At 52.0% G+C, this 19,043-nt stretch overlaps 3 protein-coding genes across 4 annotated transcripts; 1 reads left to right on the forward strand and 2 right to left on the reverse strand.

Annotated features, from left to right (window-relative positions):
• Positions 1–34: 34 nt before the first annotated feature.
• ENH_00006790 lies at positions 35–3,472 on the reverse strand (the record flags this gene model as incomplete). Of its 2 annotated transcripts, XM_013578296.1 has the most annotated exons (9): positions 35–97; positions 193–384; positions 470–595; positions 691–756; positions 921–1,017; positions 1,448–1,508; positions 1,821–1,943; positions 2,107–2,341; positions 2,463–2,849. In XM_013578296.1, 9 exons carry the CDS (start codon positions 2,847–2,849, stop codon positions 35–37), a joined length of 1,350 nt encoding a protein of 449 aa, XP_013433750.1. The 2 variants fall into 2 exon arrangements, with proteins under 2 accessions (XP_013433750.1, XP_013433751.1); XM_013578297.1 differs by lacking the exons at positions 35–97; positions 193–384; positions 470–595; ... (2 more) ...; positions 1,448–1,508; positions 1,821–1,943 and adding an exon at positions 3,274–3,472 and having other exon boundaries at positions 2,217–3,202.
• A 1,037-nt stretch (positions 3,473–4,509) lies between these two features.
• ENH_00006810 (hypothetical protein, conserved) lies at positions 4,510–11,801 on the forward strand (the record flags this gene model as incomplete). The annotated part of the gene is made up of 15 exons (XM_013578298.1): positions 4,510–4,527; positions 4,993–5,295; positions 5,405–5,902; positions 6,043–6,189; positions 6,397–6,513; positions 6,658–7,107; positions 7,302–7,463; positions 7,588–8,012; positions 8,148–9,258; positions 9,405–9,813; positions 9,984–10,445; positions 10,664–10,773; positions 11,108–11,242; positions 11,345–11,526; positions 11,642–11,801. 15 exons carry the CDS (start codon positions 4,510–4,512, stop codon positions 11,799–11,801), a joined length of 4,689 nt encoding a protein of 1,562 aa, XP_013433752.1.
• Positions 11,802–12,660: 859 nt separating this feature from the next.
• On the reverse strand, positions 12,661–18,912 carry ENH_00006820 (hypothetical protein; the record flags this gene model as incomplete). Its single annotated transcript, XM_013578299.1, has 3 exons — positions 12,661–14,175; positions 14,319–17,692; positions 17,850–18,912. 3 exons carry the CDS (start codon positions 18,910–18,912, stop codon positions 12,661–12,663), a joined length of 5,952 nt encoding a protein of 1,983 aa, XP_013433753.1.
• Between the last annotated feature and the right edge of the window lie 131 nt (positions 18,913–19,043).

The following is a 19,043-nucleotide window of genomic DNA, read 5'->3' on the forward strand; positions in this document are numbered from 1 at the left end:
GACATATCCTTCCACAACTTTCGGTGCCGTTTTTTTAAAGAAATGCACTTTCGATGGCGTTGAGCATTTTCGCATCCCGGTTGTCTGCTTTGCGAACCTGATATTACACGCACAGACAATGTGCAATAAGGTGAAGAAAAATGACTAGCGTAACGTCGATACAGGGAAACGCTCTGGTAATAGCAAACCTACCTTGTAGATTCGAACAACCCAATTTTCAGAGGTGAAGACCTCCTCGAAATGTTTGAGAACAATATCTCCGGTATTTACTTGTGTCTTTCTCGCGAAGTCAAAGCCCTTAGTTGCCTTGCCGAAGTGTTGGTAGCTAAGCTTATAAAGCAGACTATTCAGAAGGGCATTCGGGGCTCCTTCTCCAACAGTGAACTGCGCACGCATACAACTCCAAATGCCATCATCCAGCTACGTGTACACAAATCCTCCCAATTTCACATTTTTATAACGGATATACCTGCCCCTTGGGTCCGAGGTAGTCTGACTGCTGCATATCGGGGAATACTCCAGATGCGATGCGAATCATCCAGATCAACTTGTTGAGATCATCGCTGGAAAATCGTGCCATCCCACCGAAGACGACCTGAGCGATTTCAGATTTTGCATACGAGTTTTTTTCCTTACTAATCTGGCCTTGCCAGCTTTGACTCATTTTGGCTTTGGATTGTAGCTGCTTACAAATACATAGTCAACATCCAGGTCTTGAGCTATCTCGTAGGCTTGGAATTCCTCAGATCCAAAGGCCTGAATATAATTGCAGCGCACTCAGAAAGCTGTGAATAACCCGTCACAACAGAATGCAGCGCATAGACAGTTTGATGGAGTACACAATAGTGCAGGAGCTCCTTCCTGTTTTGTCTTTCCATTTGCAAGAAACATGCAGTTCCCACGCTGTTGAGAATGCTCACAAGCCCAACAGTTGCGATATGCGTGCTGTTCCACGTATTGTTGTCCACAAAAACCGTCCTGTTCCCAACTTCTGATACTTGATATCCATAGTCCCACCTGCACCACAAAACAGTCGCTGTGCTAGCTTCACTGAAATAATCCGGGTGGAACCTAGCTCCCTTGCCGTTTGCTAAGCTCAAACAAAACCCGGGAAATGCATACGTGAGCACAAAATGGAGGTGCAACCGTAGTCTTAAACATACCAGGCCATAATTCGAGACTTTGGGTGAGTGTTTTGACGAAACCAATCGTATGCTTCGCGGAAGTCATCAGGCTTTGGTGCTTTGGAGCGACCAATTGGCCCTCCTGCGGCAAAACAGGTACAACTCATCAAACGGTGCTTTTTGTAGCCTTCCATGAGCTCTGAAGCAAGGCCTGCGTGTAACTTCGAACATTAGAGTGCTGCACAAGCATTAAGCTGGTTTGTGCACCAGTGGCCTTAAATATTTGCCTTTGGCAAGGTGGTCAAAGCTAGATTTGGACGGACCCATAAAGATGCTTCTGTTCGAAAGCACCGCAGAGGCCATCCAAGTGCAGTGGACAACATACTGAACCAAATCCGCAAAACAACTCCCGAATGTCGCCATGTTGTAACGAAGCCCGACTCGTAATGCTACCATTTCTAGTCCTTACCATGATACATAGCCAGAAAAATGCTAGTAGCACTGGAATAGACACTGTGAAGGGAATCCTGAAAGTGCTGCTTCTTATCACTTGAATGCCGAGCTGCGGGAGACAAAAGAAACAGGTGTTCAATGGTCCAGCCGTAATCATCCAGCCAAGGCAAGCCGAGCACCAAGCAGCAGCACAAGTGCAAAGCAACGAGTTCAAATGGAAGCTTACAGATTTCAAAGTCATACTGCTGCCGCCAGGGTAAACCCTACGACACTGAGATAGAACCCCGGCAACCAAGGTAGCTGCGCCGATCCCAGCAAGGATGGATGCCGCCGGTGAAAGAACGAGCACAAGTCTGACCATGACGGCTGCGCAAAATAAGTGCGTATGCCATCTGTATTCAATGAATAGCAAAACGTTTCGGCCTCAACTGCCATTCTGTTTGCTAGTCACAGACTCTGGCGGCCTAATGCCTGTTGTTCGTGCTGTCACGGGCGTGGAAATTCTACTTAGACAGGGCAATTGCCTCACCTGAGAAGTAGCAAGCCAGCACGCCATATAAGCCAACGAAGAACAGGCCTCCCCCTCGTTGGAGAGATAGAATTAGTCCCAATGGAGCAAGAAACATTACCATGTGGAGGTCAAGGAAGTATGTGGACCAAGTTGGTGGTTGGTGCTCTGACACGGAAGCCACGATAGGTATATACTTGGTTGCGTAAGTAGGATCCAGCAAAGTTAGGGACCTCGGCGACCACGCTGTTTTGCCCTATTAAACGCAGTGGCAAGAATCCTTGGTCACTTTCTTTCACCAGCAATGTTTGCAAAAGCACAGTGTGCATCAACGCTGCGAAAGCAAAGGGCGACTCAACCCCCTCTACTTGAATTACCGTGAGAGCCAGTATTGAAAGGACGATCAATATAAGGAGACCTGCTAGTCCAATGACCCAGGCTTGAAGGTCCTTCACAAGGTCCTTTGGAACTAGCGAAGAAGCAAAGCGAGCTACCGCAGACGCAATGACGAGCACGAACACTCCGTGGCTGGCCATATGCTCAGAGCTCCAGAGAGGGGTGAAGTTGAGGAAGGGAATATTGATGCAGAATGCGGTAATGATGACGTAGAATACAATGTACGCCACCTCGTGTTTTGGGGTTATTAACCCGAGTACACATAAGGCGAACACGTGAATGGCAATCGCATTGATAAGAAATACATAGCCACCCCAAGCAGAGGCCATGTAAGCAGACGGAATAGCAGCTAAGAGAGCCGATATCATTGTGCCTCTCTTTACGGCACGGGTCCACATATAAAACCCGCTAATCATAGCAAATATTGCTATGCACTCATTGTCGTAGGATCCCACAAGCGAAGTCTTAATGTAGGCAGGAGATATTCCAACAAACAGCGCCGCAAACAGCCCGGCCGCTCGCGAGCCGCTGGCATGCTTGGTGAAGCAGTGAACTACAAGAGCTGTTAAGCAGGAGAAGAAAGGCGGGAGATAACAGGAAACATCATACACGCTGACTATTATGCCACAAAAGCTCAAAATCTTGTGGAATAAGTAAGAGGTTGTCATCAGTCCTGGGAAAAGAGTTTGCCCTGATGGCCGTCCAAGTGGATACCAACTTGCTGCAGCGAACGTCACAACGGAAGCATTCAAATCCAAAAGCACTTTCCACAAATTTAAAAAGACAGGCCACATGTTGTTAAGGGTGGAGGCTCCCCAAAACACAGTGAAGGGCGTAGAGGCTCACCGTCATCGTACCAATTCCAGAACTCGCTGAAGCCCTCCTTGGCAAGGAACTTGGTTGCGCGGTGGTTGAAGTACGGGTCGAAGTCATAGATTGTTGACTCGCCCCGAATAAATGGGAACAGCCGAGTGGAAAGGCATAACAGCATTATTTGGACGAAACAAACCACCTCAATTAGTGAACTCCATCGTTTTGCAGCAGCTTGTACCTGCACGAAAGCAGTAATTTCGCCCCGATGGCGGCACGAAGGCGGTAGACACAGCGGCTGAAAGGCCCCACACTAGTATCATAGCTCCACAAATCCCTAGACTCCCCCGGGGAAGTGGCGACATGCTGACTTTAACAGTCTAAAAAAGCTGCAACTCTGTGAAAAAATAGGCGGCAATCCTTCAGGAACGATTGAGCTTGCCTTGAATGCTGTGGAGCTCAGGAAAATCTTGCACAAAACGCCTTCAAATGACAAGCTGGCCTCTGGCGCGGATGAAGCATCAGCTGTGTTCTCTGTGTCTGCCAACTCAGGCTCCATCTCCAGCAACACTTTACTTCAATTGACGTAGCTCACCCTGTTTGACACGTCTGCGTGCGGTTTGTGCCACTGGGTGCACTGCATTACACACGAGAGCTGCCGCTGCTGAAGCTGTGCGAGAATCTGTTTCACAGCCCAACAGTAGCTTGCTTGATTGTCTCCAGGAAGGCGTTGAGCAGTTCCCGAAGACATTCAAGCAGCAAGCCGTTGCTAGGCACGGTCTCAAGCGGTTGCGCGGGCGAATGACCGGCGACTCGAGTGCAGCCACCGTCAAAAGCCTGCTCAACAGTCGCTTGAAGTCCTATGCATGCTGTATACACCTATAAAATTCCATCTTGCACTTTTAGAGCTATGCGCTCAACAGCTATTCCGATGCTAAAAGGTGCTCGTCTGCTGGGGGCACAAGACCAAGTCGGCGCAGCACGAAACCGTTCTCGCGTTGATGCTATCACTAGACCTAGACGCGCGCTTGGGGAAAGCAAAGTGAAAAGTAAAGATGGCTTTTATACTCTTGTTAGCACTAAAATCTGGGGCTAAGCATATGTAGAAGGCAAGGGGGAGCCGACCTGGTCCCAGTTCAGGCAGGGCCCCGGCAGGCCCCGTTGCATCGAATGCGCGATGCAAAGCGAGAAAAACAGCGTTTCGGGTGCAGAAACACAATGCTTGAGCACAGCAGTGTGAGTTTATTGATCCTTAGCGCTACACCGCGCACTGTTTAACTCTCACGATCTGTGAGGGGGGACTCAACTGTCCTATCCCAGCTTAACAGCCCAGCTGAGCAGAGTTCGCTGGAGGTTGCTGAACGAAACACTGCTGTACTTGTTCTCTAATGTTTCCCCTTTCTCCTCCATCATGCAGCCCTCCACCAATACCCCTGATATGCGTATGTGCACCGAGAGGCCTGCACGCCTTGCTACGTCAGACGTTTGATTGCGACCGAGCCAGCTCGCGGAGTAGGCGCCAGCGTTTGACCTATGTATTCTGTGACGCGGATGAGGTAAATTTGTTTTTTAGTATGTAAGAGCCTTGATACGAGCGGGATGCACTGAAGTCCCAGGAATGAGTGTGGTCACTACACGAGCAGTCGAGGACTTGAACACGGCCTGCAATGTTGCGCAGCGTCCCTGCCAGTGTTCGTGCAGACACAGGACTGTCGGGGTCCTACACAGGATGCTGCTCCGGACGCTATTCCGAGGAGTGGTCCGGCCGAGTCGTGCAGTGCATCGGCTGATGCAGGAGCCCACCTAGAAAAGTCCGGAACACCCGCCAGTCGGGACCAGCACACTCCACCTCAACCTGAACAGCCTGAGGGAGGCAGCGTGGGCAGTGAAAAATGCGTTTCTGCGAGGCTTCTGTTTCCCGCGGAGCCGCCTGGCTCTGGGGCGAAGCGCGAGAAAGGCCCGCAACGCAAGAAGATTGTATCGGGAGGACAACTTGTGAACAAAGTAAGTACACAAATTAGCCAGTGCATTTGAGGATATGCAGGCTGAGTTGCGGGTTTCTTGGCCTTTGACATGTTTCAAAGCTTTCGTCCCGCGTGCACTGCGTCCACAGGGCTTTCTCAAGCACACATGGATGCAGCGGATGCGTACAGAAAGGCCTTCTTGTCTCATTCTCTGTTTCGACTGGAGAAGAGTGTACGACATTCGATCTGTTTGCTGCGGCTGTTGCCAAAACTCCGCCTCGCCCCTCCCAGACATCTCCGCCCGTCAGCAGTGCTCTGCACAGTCCAGTGCATGCTGCACTCGAGATGGCTGTAGGCAGCGTCTGGAGGAGCCGCCCGACTCTGCTGCAGCGCAGCAGCAGTTTGCTGCAGCTTCCACACACCCGCAGGCTGAAGATCCTCGGCCGGGGCTGTCCACGAGCTCGGGCTCGGAGTCTCCGGCCTCGGTCTCGGCTGCTGCAGCAGCCCGAACGCCGGGGGGCGTGGCGGAGTCTCGAGCTGGTATTTTCGCGCGAGGCAGCGCAGTGGCCTCTGCCGAAGCAGAGGCCATGGCCATCATTGAGTTCTTCAGAGACAGGCTCCAGAGACGCATTGTCGTCCCGAAGATGGTAAGGCGCGCCGCGTGACTAGTGCAGAGAGGGCCAAGGCAAGCCCCGCACACACAAGAGCCTGCTGCTTTCCAAAGCCACATTTAGATCTGAAATCAGCTTTGAGTGCTCCTCAAAGCCTCCGGCCTTTTCCTTTTCAGATTGTCTTCGTCATTCTGCCCGGCGGCATGGAAGACCCCCAGTCTGCCGTTGGCTTTCTCAAGAGGCTCAACCCAGCAGATATAGCGGCGATCTTCATAACTTGCGGCGTCGACGACTTGAAGTCAAAGCTGGAGAAACTCGAACAGGTGCGCAGCCCAAAGAACACTCTAACATCTTGGAGTATTATTTATATTTACTCATTTATTGCTCTTATTATTGTTGGAGCGCAACAAATTTCTCCTCAATTTTGTAATATTGACCCGCCTCACTACTGTTCTTCCTCTCATGAACAGTTTTTCCCGGACTGTTGGCTCGACGCGTTGTCTGTGGACAGTCTGTAAATGTCTTCTCAGGTTTCCTTTGAATGTAGCGTGGAATACTACGAAAACGAAGCGCGACGTTACCGAAAGCAGACACAAGTGACATTTAAGGGAGACCGTTCTCAAACCAGTGCATTCCATGTGTACCAGGTCGGTCTATCTTTGCAGATGATCTCATCAGGCCAAATCCCACTGCAGCTTCTCAGTTTTGTTTTAGCCTTTGTCCCCAGTAAGTCTTTCGTCTCCGCCTCCAGCAACGCTCGCCACGCCTGCCTTTGCTGCTGATGCCCACAGACCAGATGCTTAATAAAGGCCGGGTACATGCTCGAATTTGCACAGCAGCCCCACGCCGCAATGAAAAGCTACATAACTGCTTGGCAGTTCCTGACAAGCTACACGCAGATGGCCCCTGCACTGGAACGGATGACAGTGTGCAATTTGATTAGCGTGCGCATGTACCCGATGTACTTCAAAGCGAAAGAGCCAGCCAAGGCAGCTCACCACGCGCGCGAGCACCGCGCAGTTCTTCGAGAAAATATCCCGGAGTCTCCCTTACAGGGCTATTTGCTGCCCCTTTGGTTGGCGCAACTGCACCAGCTGCTTGCCCAGCTGTGCGAAGAGGCCATGCACTTGAGCCCTTCATCTCTTGACACGCGCGACGTGTGGCAGCTTGCTGGCTTCCACTATCAAGCCGCTGCTCGATACCTTCAGCACGTCAGAGCCTGGATCAGGACTGCAAAGGAGGTGCATCCTCCCCCCTCAATGAAAGGCGGACTGGGGGTGCCATCGCAGTGGCTTGGGCAGCCGGATACTCTTCAGGCAAGTCTGAGCTTGTTGGTGTATCACTGCAGCAGCTTCTGCGATGTCTCTGTCTGATTTTGTGTATTTTTACGAAATGTTGGGCTTGTGTGGGGTGTGGGTGCGCTGCCTTTGTGCAGCATGGAGCAGCTGCCTTCGCAACGTCAGGCTCCCAAAATCCCGAAGCAGCTGCAGCCGCTGCACAGAAAGAAGTGTTCCTTCGATTTATATTCTTTTTCAACGAGGCTCAAGTGCTAACGCATGCAACGCACTTGCTGTCTAAAGCTCATATCGCCTACAAAGTCCGTTTCGCGAATAGCATAAAATTGCAAGTTTCGGTAGTTTCAGAGTAGCTAGAAAGGCTTTGTGCCCATTCATGCCCTTGCATTGGCAAAAGGATGTGGACGCGTTGTTCTGCGCTTTCAGCTTGTTGGAGGCTACCGCAGCTGTCCGATCTTGGCTTGTGAGCTCGCCGACGCCATGTTTGACGGCCATCGGATGATGACGGCGCGCCAGCTGTACTTCACTCTAGCCACGGCTTTTGCGTCGCACACTTACGGCCACCAGACATCGTGGCAGCTCGAATCCAAGCCAGCGGAGTGCACCACTGCGGAGTCCGGCACGCCGCAGCAAAGTGTCGATATTTCGTGTCATGAGAGCGCCGAGGATCAAAGCGCTGCCTCCTTGCAAGCGGCGACGGATGGAGAAACAGCCGATCCTGAAGTTCCTTCAGCTGCTCATGCAACTCCGCCTACGGAGCAGCCAAGGAGCTTAAGTCAGCCAGTGGCAAACGAGCCACAAATTTCTGTTGGAAGCAGCATGCGCTTTTCTGGGGCGGTTAGGAGCACAGGGTAAGAAAAGTTTCTCAGACGGTGCTAACCGCTCCAGTGCCTGCGGGCTTGTGGTGGGCATCGTGTACTCCAGGGCCTGTGTATTGACGCAGCTTCTCTATTGGTTTACGAGTGTATCTGCTTTGTTTGTTGCAGCTGGTGGCCGTTATATCGATACGTTTTGGCGCGGCTCACTCTGTGCACGTCCCACTTGCTATCTATCCCCTCTGCGGAGTTCTTGTATGAAATAGCTCGAGTCGACTTGCGATCGAGCTCGGCTGTTGGTGATCAAGGCCTGTGTCGTCCAGCTGGTGGAGATGCTCAGCTCCCTTCTGCGGCAGCTTCGACACCTGGCTCACACGTCGTGTCTACGGTGGCAACTGCTGTAGGAGCCCAGGCAGATGCTGAGAGCTGCCATATTGCACTTAAGGCCTCATTTGAGATACTTAACCTTCTTGCGTTGAGAGAAGACACTGAGGATTTTGACGGCTTGAAACGAAAGCAAATGCACCAATTTGTGGAAAAGCTGCTGCCTTTGCTAAGACGCTTTGAGCAACGCTCGGGCGACAGCCAGTGGCTGTTTCATGTAGACCTGCATGCAGTGGTGGTGTGGACCGACCTGTGCGCTGAGCTGCATCGTGAACATATTATTTCAGGAAGTGGACTACTTGTGAAACGCCACTTCTTTCTTCCCAGCGCGCACCCTGACAGGGATTCGACCTGGGAGGGCGTGGTCATTGGCAGAGTGTGCTTTCAGCACCGCCTCGGATTTGATATCTCAGTGTCAAATTGGGCCAATCTTGTAACCAGCACGGGGAAGAAGGCACGGTGCTACTTAGAAATTTTAAATTGCTCGCCGAAACTCGTGGGAGAGCAGGCTGGATCAACTTCTCCTACAGAGCCTGCGTCCCTCACATTGCCTCATGAAGCGCTGTGCTACTGTAATATGTATCTAGCACCGCCAGAGTTAAAGGATCTTAGCGGCGCAACAGTGCGCCGCCTGCAGGTTTCATGGGCATTGTGCCCTTCAGTTTGCTTCCAGCTAGCTACTTTGTGCTCCGTGGAGGGGGAGTTGTCTAGACTACCTGGCGGAGTGGTGGCTCCAACTAGCCCTCTCAAGACTGAAGCGGTGCCTAACGGCTGCTGGCCCTCCCCAATTAGGCGGGCTATTCGCTTCCACAAGCTGTGCATACCTCCGCCTCCACTTTGTGATGTTGAGCGCCCCGGCTTAGCTGAGCCTTTCCTGCCATCGCTTTGCCTATCGAAGGTAGGTGAAGCAGTGCTCGCCGATTCAGTATGAATTCCCTTCCTTGAAGCTTCCCAAGCCCGTATCTACGTAGATGGCAAGCATCACCCGGTTCCTCACACGCATGTTCCAACCTCCGCCAAATGTGCACGGTTTTTGCCCATCAGGATTCTTTTGAGCTTAGTACAGTTGGCGACCCTCAGTCGAAGTACATTTGGATCGGCGAGCTTGCACCCTATACAGTTCGGCTAACCGTAAAGCAAGACTGGGAGCTCTGCAAATTCAGCATCGGCGTACAGTGTACGGCGCAGGAGTCTGGGAGTGTGAATGATCGCACCGTTGACACATCTGTGCTTCTGGAAGATGAATTCGAGTCTTTTTTGATAGATTCGAGCTTGCTTCAAGGGCTAGGTGATCGTGAATCTGCAAATGCTGCTGGCGGGGAACAAGAACAAACGAATGGTACCTGCGCGGATTTGCCAAACTGCACCAAGCTCCTGCGGCTCCCCACTAATGGATCTCCGTGCATGCCATTCACACTAACGAGGGATGACCAAGCATTTGGGCGCAACTCAGGTACGTTTTGTGCCGTATTTGCGTCTTTTTAATATTGAAAAAACAATCTTTATATGCGGAGTTTCATGCTGCGTTAAACTGACGACAATACGGTGCAGCCTTCACCAGTGGATGTATTTCTGGGGGTAATGGGTGGCTGTGCGTGCTGATGACGGCTCCCACGTATGCAGGACAGAATCGGGGGACTGTAGGCAGGGAACGGGCAGCCTCTCTATTGGTATTCGATCCGCGCAAATACAGCTGCAAGTTTACTGCTGAGGACTTGAAGATCCTTGTTGGCGAGACGACACAGGAAGATGTTTCTGGCGGAGTGCCTGATGTTTTGGAGACGGCCAAAGTTGTCTGTATACCCATGTTCCTTCGTTTGCGTCGCGCGGGGACATTTGAAGTTCGCGTAACAGTAGATGTGAACCTTGATGACATTGTTCAGAGGCTGACGACGTCCAGCTCTGTGGAGTGTCAGCGCTGCTTCGACTTAACATCCAGCCCGATCTATCTTCCTCCACTAGGCACTGATGGTTCTCGCGAGGCCTACCGTGTAAATGTCACGAACGTTTCATGCACTGCTCTCCAGCTCAGGGACATTAAGTTCTCGAGTCTCGAAGTTCCATGCGCCCCGTCAGATGCACCAGGTTTGCCTTCACAAGTATAATTGCTAAGCGCTACATCTTACAAGATTAGTATGCCAAATGCAGAAATATCTGAGCCGGCGTATTCAGAATGCTTAACTAATTGCGGACGAGCTCGTAATCTATGTTTTGTTCCGTTTGCGCCCATGACTGTTAGTGGATGATATTGCTTGACGGTTTCGCATTTTCATCTCTTAAAGCTAACGATACGTGCGTTGCAGGGAACTCGTTAGGGCAACAACTGATTACTCCGGAACTGCCTTGCACTCTTCTGCCGGGCGAGTCATGGTCAGGGATTTCAAGGATGAAAGATTCGGCGCAACGGCAAGCAGTGAGCCGTCTGTTTTTCGGAGTACTTGTCCTTTTTACGCCAGACCGTGTGTGAGGTGCATTACCAGTAGCCGCAATGCTACTTGTGATTGTCCCACTTTCAGGTGTTCATGAAGTACGCCCGGACAAGAGACAATCTCCCGTTTCCATTCTGTTGTGTTAACCTCGGCATCACGGAGAACTTAACTATTGTCAGTCTTACAGCATCAAATCTACCGCGAAATTCAATAACAGAAAGCTGCAGTGGCATGCTGCGCTTGGCAGTTTTTGTGCTAAAGGCGGCACCATTAAATGGTATTTCTCACTCGTTGCCTGCGGCTGTGCATTCCTGACAGGCAAGCCTACCACCAATACTTAAGCCGCTGTCACTGCAGTGCCTCCAGATTAACGTGGCTCACCCAATCACGTCGGCTGTGGGTGTGCCGTTCATGTTTTCGGCAACTTTTGAAAACATAACTCGAGAGGCAATGGTGAGCTTCGGCCATCCCTACAAGCGAACGCTTTAGAACGATTGTTGCAATTTAGAGCTCACAGAACAGTCACTGAAGCAACTTTGCTCTTTTGCTGCGCAGGAGCTGCTTGTAAGCTTGTCTTATCCTCATGAAGACGGTCCGAACGGAATGGATTCAGCCGACCCTTTTTCAGTGCCATTCTCGCCTACATGCCCATTCATGGTCGGCGGACAAATCAAGACGCAAGTTATCATTCTTCCTCTTAGCAAGAAGACGCTTCACTGGACTCTGGTCCCATCAAGGTGAGGCGCCGTGTGCGCGCTTCGTCCTTCAGTAACTGTGGTGAAATGCTGTCAGCAATGGACGCGCTGCCTGTATCCCAGTTTTGCGAGTCGTGTTGTGTATTTACGAGATCAGGCCAGGATCGTATAGGCTACCGACAGTACGCGTTGAGGGGAAGGCGAAGAACCCAGGACTACCGAAGGGGACAGTGCCCCCCACTGCAGCATGCGATGCTAGCGAGACCAATTGGGAATGCGCCTCCAACCCAGCTCACGTTCTTGTCTTCTCGAAGTAGTGCATTTGGAAAGACGAAAGTACCGCCTTTTGCAGTGTTGTGCTCATGCGGAAAGGCACTCACTGTGCCGCCAGCGCAGCCAGCAAGGGGAGCACTGCCTACGCTAAGCCAAAGCTTGCCTTTTTGTTTCGAAAGGTAGAACGAAATAGCTCTTCCTGACAGCTTCCGCGTTCGGGTGTTGCATAGAAGTACAGTGTGATATCTTTTTTTTCCAAGTTATGTTTGCAATGGCTAGCGGGAATCCGCTGTAGACTGAACCTGAACCTAGAACAGCTGCCCCCGCCCGCAACGAGAGAGCCATCACAGCCAGAGAGCTCCGCGGCTGCCAGTGTTGCATTTCACGGGCGCCTGTAGGGTCTACATCGAAGTCCCACTGGACCCCAGTCACTGAAATTAGACTCCAGTGTGAGGCTGTTTCTCCACGTAGGAACACACACTTTTCTGACACCCTCAGTTCGCTTTCTTCGGATAGACATGCTTCTGAAAAAAGCCTTAGTCTGTGCCCATTTTGAAGCCTAGAACTAGGCGTTGCTGCCTAGTGATACTATTGATCTTGTGACTGCCCAGATATCCAAACGGTCGATGCCATGCAATACATGACACAGATGTGAATGTTAGAAAACGCAAGTTCAGTTGCATTGTGCAAGGATCAAAGCTTGCTTGCGAAACGTCAATAAGCTGTTAAATTGCCAGTGGCTGGGCTTAGGCGCAGCACTATGTACAACAACTGCGCGGGGAAGCCACCGACCACAATGGGCTTCCTAGGAAGTAAGCAATACTTCCTCGCCTAGCAAAATCTAAATGCTTCTTCCAACGTGATCATGCTCCATGCAGCTCAACAAAACCGGCCTGCTCACCATTATCCCAGCATAGTTGCTGGTAGCTCTGACATTGCCACAAAGGAAGAATCTCCATTAGCCGCCTCTACTTGGTCTTTTGTTGCAAGTAGTGCACCAACAAGTCTCCGTTCCTGCGGGTGTGACCTAAGCGACTGCACGTATTCTTCCACAATGCTGCTCTCTGGGCTCCCAGCGCCTGCCTCCTGAAACAAACTGGAAGGATTTCGCATTCCTTCCTGCGAAATGAGCCAAGGAGCTCCCGGAGCAACCACAGCCTGGCGCATTCTCTCGAGCACTTCACGATCTAAAAGTTGGATAGGGCATCCACTAAGGTGCCTTAGAGCATTGCGTAGCACGGTAGCGACCGGGCTGCGACTCATGCCCGCAGCTGTGGCCAAAGCAGCATCACTCATGGCGCTCAGTCCCAACGCCATGTGTGACCGTAAGTATATGCGAAGGTTCAGCAGTTCTCCTTGGAGGTCAGCGAGTGTTGCTAGTCCATGGGATGAACGGACACGGATGAATGGCCGGAGCAGCCCTTCGAGACTAACCACACCCAAATCACGTCCAAGACGACTGAAAACTCGGAAAAACCCTTCCTCAGTTCCGGCTGTGATGAACTCCTTTCCCCCTTGCAGATAGACGGCGCGGCGAAAGTTTGTCTCAGCGTTGACAGGAGGAATAGCAAATGATTGCGGAAATACGGTATAAGACCGCAGGCAGACCTGCCGCAGCGCAGCATCTACGCCGCTACAAAGGAGCCACTCGTCCGAATCATCAAAGCAGCACATTACACTCAGACTGCCAGTGTCAACGGTCAACAACGGCTGGTGACCGTTGATCCGCTGACGGAGATCCCAAAGTCTGCAGGTCTGGTCAAAAGATGCTGTGACGAAAAGATGAGGAGATGTGTGTGCAAATCTCACGATGTTAATACTGTCAGAATGGAGATTCCTCAAGGCGCCTAACCTTGCGCCAGTGGCCACATCATGTATGGTAAGGTCTGGGCTTCTCCCTGACACAAGCAAGTAGTCATCTGTACTGTTAACGGAGACAGAGCTCAGGTCATCGCACGCGCAGTACTGATGCACAATCCGCAAAGACGCAGTGCCTTCCCTACTAAGCCGGTCACCCCGACCACAGCTCCTAATCCACGTCAATGCAGCCGTCACTGTCGAGATGTCCAAACAATCTTCACGGTCAGCGGAGTATTGCTCTTCATGATTTGCTTCACACTCACCCGCCTCCGTACCTTGCTGCTGCAGCGCAGGCTGTCTAGACTGGGCGTTTAGGGATGGAAATGGCTGTGAAGAGGAAACTGCAGCCTTGGTCATCCTCCCACGCTCGCCCTTTAGCTCGTTCGAAAAAAATTCATCTTGTTCTCTCCAGCGAACAACGTATGGAATGCCGGAAACTCCAGCAGCACAAACAAACAATTCGGGGTGGTGTTTGAGCCAGGAAAGTCCTAAAATTGGATGGCTATCCACAAGTTCTGTCCCCAGTACAGCGTCTCGCTCCCAGTCAAGAACACGCACCTGATCACAAAATAGTCACAAGCATTTGTAAAAAATGGCACATCATAACCAACTGCCACAGTACAGCAAACTGAAAATATACGAAAATTTTGATTCTCGGCCTCTTTAAGTCTGACATTGAGATAGGCAGGTGCTGAACCTACCCTTCCATCATTGTTGCCCGTAAGTAGCACACTCCTCTTTTCTGGGTGGTACTCAAACTGCCGCGCATTCACGGACGACTGCAGAATCCATGGCTTGCAAGGCTTTGAGTCCAGCTCTGCTACCAGGATGCCCGTAGGTCGCTGAGGAGAAGGATCCGCAGGCGCTGTTAGATGCACGCCGCAATCCGACGAAGTGCTAGAATTTTCGGCAATCTGACCACTCCGCACTGCATTTTCATCAGGCAAGCTCAAAGCACTGGACGGCTGCGCTGTCTGCAACCCATCCAGCATTGTACAATCAGGAGACAAGGATCCCTCAAGCCCGTCAGGAAGACGATTCTCTGTGGCGGACTGATCAGGCAAGGGTTGAAACTGTCCAGTTAGCATCTGCTCCTCCTGCTGTGGCTGCAGTTGCGCCTGAACGTCGCTTGACTCAACCATCCGGCGAATGGGCTCCGAAGCAGCTTCACGATGCAGGACTAAAGTGGGTTCACCGTCAGCCGGTGTATCCATCACCACTGAAAGCGTGCAATCCTGTGCCCAAGTGAAAAGCGGAGATAACAACCACGGGCTTGAGTCCTTTGGCACCCTCCTGTCCGCAGAATCGTGCTGATGCGCACTCCACGATGACCAGCCAATGCCATTCTGACTACCCACTGAATTTCCCCTACGACGCCCGTGTTTCTGCTCAGAAAAGTTCTTTATATCGCATGTCAGTGTCAAACAGCGTGTGCATGCCGACGCAGCACGCCTGGCAGAAGAAAAAGGCATAACAGTAAGCGTCAGGCGCTCACATGACATGAGACGCAAGTCTGCAGTCAACTTTGCCGAGGGTAATGGCTGCTGCTCAAGATGATGCTCCCTGCTTGGATGGGTTGATGCAAGCCAGAAGCGTAGGACAGAAGACCGAGATAAATGAGCTGCTTGGCCGCCTTTCCCTTTGCGGCGGCGAGATTGAGGGCGACTTCCCCTGTTATACAAGTGTGTGCCGCTCATTGTTGTCTCCCCTGATCGCTCAGCAGAGATTAATGGCAGCATATACTTCCTATCGGCCAGGGTGAGGAAAAGCAATCGGGCCAAGTCAGCTGCTGTTGCATCAGCCGGCAAGAGCAGTGGGACATCCTCTGGAAGTGCCGTCCATGACGCTGCAGCTGCAGCGTCCCACTCGGTACCAGAGCCGCAGCAATCCTGCATCCCGCGCGGCCACATAACACCATTTGCTGGTGGTAGACAGGTGCGCACAAAAAGCAACAAACCATGACCAGGTTGCAAAGGTGGGTTCTCCACCCTCCAGCCCTCTGTAGGTAGGCTGAAGTTTTGCGCAAAAAACTCGCGTGTCGATGTCCAATTAGCACCTGTCGCGCTCACTTCACGAGACCTAGGATGCTCCTGGTCACTTGAAGATGCTTCTTCGCGTTCCGTTTCTCTGGCGCTTGACAGATGATTTTCACTTGCTTGCCTTGAACTGTGCCAAGAACTTAATGCCCTATGATGCCTCTGGTGTCGCAGAACTGACGCACCTGTGCCTGCTGTTTCCGCATTGGCTACCAACGGCCAACTACTTTCCGACTCGGCAGGGCTGTCGCTGGCATCCGGATATCGGGTGGCTCTTGCTGGCATCGAGCAGCCGCTTCGACGGCGAAAAGCTCCAAGCTGTCCAATACAGACAGACAAAAAAGAATGGGATCTACGGGGCTGCGCACGTGTTGCGGAAGGTGAACGATGACACGCTGAATCTTCCGACGCACCACGTCGCACCACGTCACGGAGCTCCTGTTCATTAAACAGCTCCTCTTGAGTTGGTATCTTGAATTCTGAAGGTATTTTGAAGGGCCGAAACTCATTCACAGGGGCAGATGTTCTTTGGGGCTTTCCTCCGCTTTTGGCAGGAGTAGAAGCTTCGAGGGATTTCCCCCCATATTTCCCCTCTGTCTCTGTATCTAGGGGAAAACCTAAGGGTGTCGTCAACTGGATGGCACCCTGTAGAGGCAGCTGCTTTTCTGGCGGCAGCACACAAGCTGAACCTCCTAGCTGAAGACTATTCCTGGATCTTGCTGCGCCGGGTGGGCGTAATACTGAAGTGAACGCCGCACTAGCCGCTGCAAGAACATTCGCTGCAGTTGTCAGTGCATCCCTTGAGATGCTGCTGAAAACGGTAGAGGCTAAAGCCAAAGAGGCTTCGGTCAGTGCGGCGCTTGCAAGTGTCGACGAGCGCAGGAGGCGTCGAAGACGATCCGCAAAAATCCGCTGGAAGCACGGCAGACCTAAACGAGAATGAATGCTTTCATACTCTCCTGTTTGCCCGTTTACAGGTGCTGCATTCACCACAGAGCTAGTCACACAAAGTGCCTGCCCAGACCCAGCTGGAGCAGATTCACCTCCCATCTGCCCGTGATTTCCGTAACCGCTGTTGGATGACGGAGCGTTTACCGCCCCTCGTTGCGCCGTGAAGCCAGAGACAAGGCGAGTGGGCTGTATATCGCATTCCGCTACTTCCTCCTGGTCATCCTCGTGTTCATCTCTTTCAATTACATGCAGGTCCACTCTGAATATCCTGGAGTGGCGAGCAGCAAGTGTTGCCGTCGCGGCCGCAGCAGTTGTGATCGCTGCTGTCGCACTAGAGGTTGCAACTGCAACGAGCAGTGCCCCAACGAAAATAGCTGCCGCAGTTGTTCCATTAGAGAGAGGTGAGAGAAGGGTTGCAAACACGCTTTCGCGGCCAAGAACGTCGAAAATCAACCGGTCATCCTGCACTCCATCCACTTCTGGTGTTTGCCGCGATGGCCTTGGACGGTTATCGTCCACAATATTAGGAATCGTCCTTCTCTCCTCACGCCTCCAGCCGCGGCCCAATTGGGCTAGCGCGTCTGATTCAAGCGTGCCGTAGGGCGGAAGTGGCCACACGCAGGTGCAGTCGCCAGTTGCCTCGGCAGCAAAACATGACGAGTGCGCAAACGGCTCCTGCAGATAGCGCAGTGAGACCTGCCATTCAAGTAAATAGTGCTGGTCGCGTAGAATTTCTGCTACGCATAGTCCAGGCCTGTTTCCTGGTCTCAAGTGACGCAGTCTCATGGGTTGACGAATGTTGAGTGCCCTTTTAACAAACGTAGAAACAAAGTCTTGAGGGTTTAGCCACTTGTCCCGGTTACTGCACTTGAATTGACGCTGCTTTTCATGTTCCCCGCCGCCGCAATCCTGACCATCAACCGAAGACGGTCCTCCAAGCGTGGAACAGCGGCAAGCACTTGTGAGATCAGGAACCGCAGGGTGCATAGGAAATTGCAGCTCTAGTTCCCTGACGTGAATATAAATCCTGGGACCCGGGCTAACCCGATTAAGCAGAAACAGGAAACGCCAGTCCACTGACTCGTGCACTGCAAGAAGACAAGGAGCAAACAACACGCAAAATTGCAGGACTGCAGAGACATTCGCGCAGGCAGATTTCAAACTTAAAATTCCTAGAAGAGCATTCCAGCATCCAGAAAATCTACTACCCCTACTATCCAGCCATAAATTTGCGCTGTAGCTCACATGTGCATCCAGGCAAGACTTGGAGCCCTCTGCAGTGCGTCCCTGCTCCGTGCGCCGTATTCGCAGCAGTCCGCTGGTGAATGAATTTCGGATGACAACGTGTAGGCCATAAGAACTCTTCACAAGCACTAGAGGGGTCGGATCGCCTACCTTCACACCGGCTGCGGGCTGTTGAATCCGACGATGAGGAGTCCGCCTGATCAGCGTCGCTCAAGTTTCCCGCGCCTAAGCAACTTTGATTGCTTTCTAGGGAATTGAGAATTATGTTGTCCACATAAAAGCTACTCTTTCCCTGCTTTAAAAGATTTCTGTGGAGACGCGACTCAGGGTTCGGTCCTGTTTGCTTGGAGTTAGAAGCGCACTTGACCGTTTTCTCTCCAACCCTCTTCCGATACTGCCGACGAAGCACACCAGCATTGGGGGAACATTTAACAAGGCCAGCTGAGAAACAAAGCGCCCTCCATGTGTCTCTGTGATAAGCTATCCATCGGAGGCTTTTACAGACAGACGCAAGCGCTACTACATCCTCAGCATCCAGGAAGATGGCTACATGTCCAAACACCGCAGCAGGCAATGGAGTCTGGGAGAGAGGCAGCACTGTCGGCTTCTCAGGCTGTGAGCGAGCTGTACATCTGCCCGATTTTTCAGATGCCACAGACTCTTCGCTACCTGCGCTGTCACAAAACCACAGGGGTCGGCCAAAAAAACCTAGGCCGCCTAAGTCCGACGGGCCCTCAGAGCTTGTCATGGTAGATTTATGCTCCTCTATGCGATAAGTAGAGCTAAGCTGCACTCTTGGAGGCGTCGCAGGCCTTGTTCTACAGATCGCGTGTTCCGAAGGCCCCATGATCGAGCCCTCCAAACATCCCTGCGGCGTCATAGCGTGGCACCCACGACATCGTGCTTCAGGCTCTCCCGTGGCTGCAACAGTCGTGCTGCCTCGGGGAGTCTTGTTGCGGCAAGAGTCTCCATCTGCAAACAGCCCCGCTTCTAACTGCTGAGTCAGCCGGGGAGAATGGAACACTTGCCGCCCTGGCTGCCTGCGGCTGGCCGGCAACACCATCAAGGATGGAGCTGCAACGGTCCACAGTTGAGTTTTCAAGCTGAAGAGGTACTTAATGGGGGGAAAGTGGCAGGATTAGCTGCATGCCCTAAGGCGAAACCATGTTACACACGGACGGTACCTGTACTCTG

The sequence above is a fragment of the Eimeria necatrix genome, genomic scaffold (assembly GCF_000499385.1).
Source record: "Eimeria necatrix Houghton genomic scaffold, Enh_scaff11, whole genome shotgun sequence".
NCBI classification, from domain to species: domain Eukaryota; phylum Apicomplexa; class Conoidasida; order Eucoccidiorida; family Eimeriidae; genus Eimeria; species Eimeria necatrix.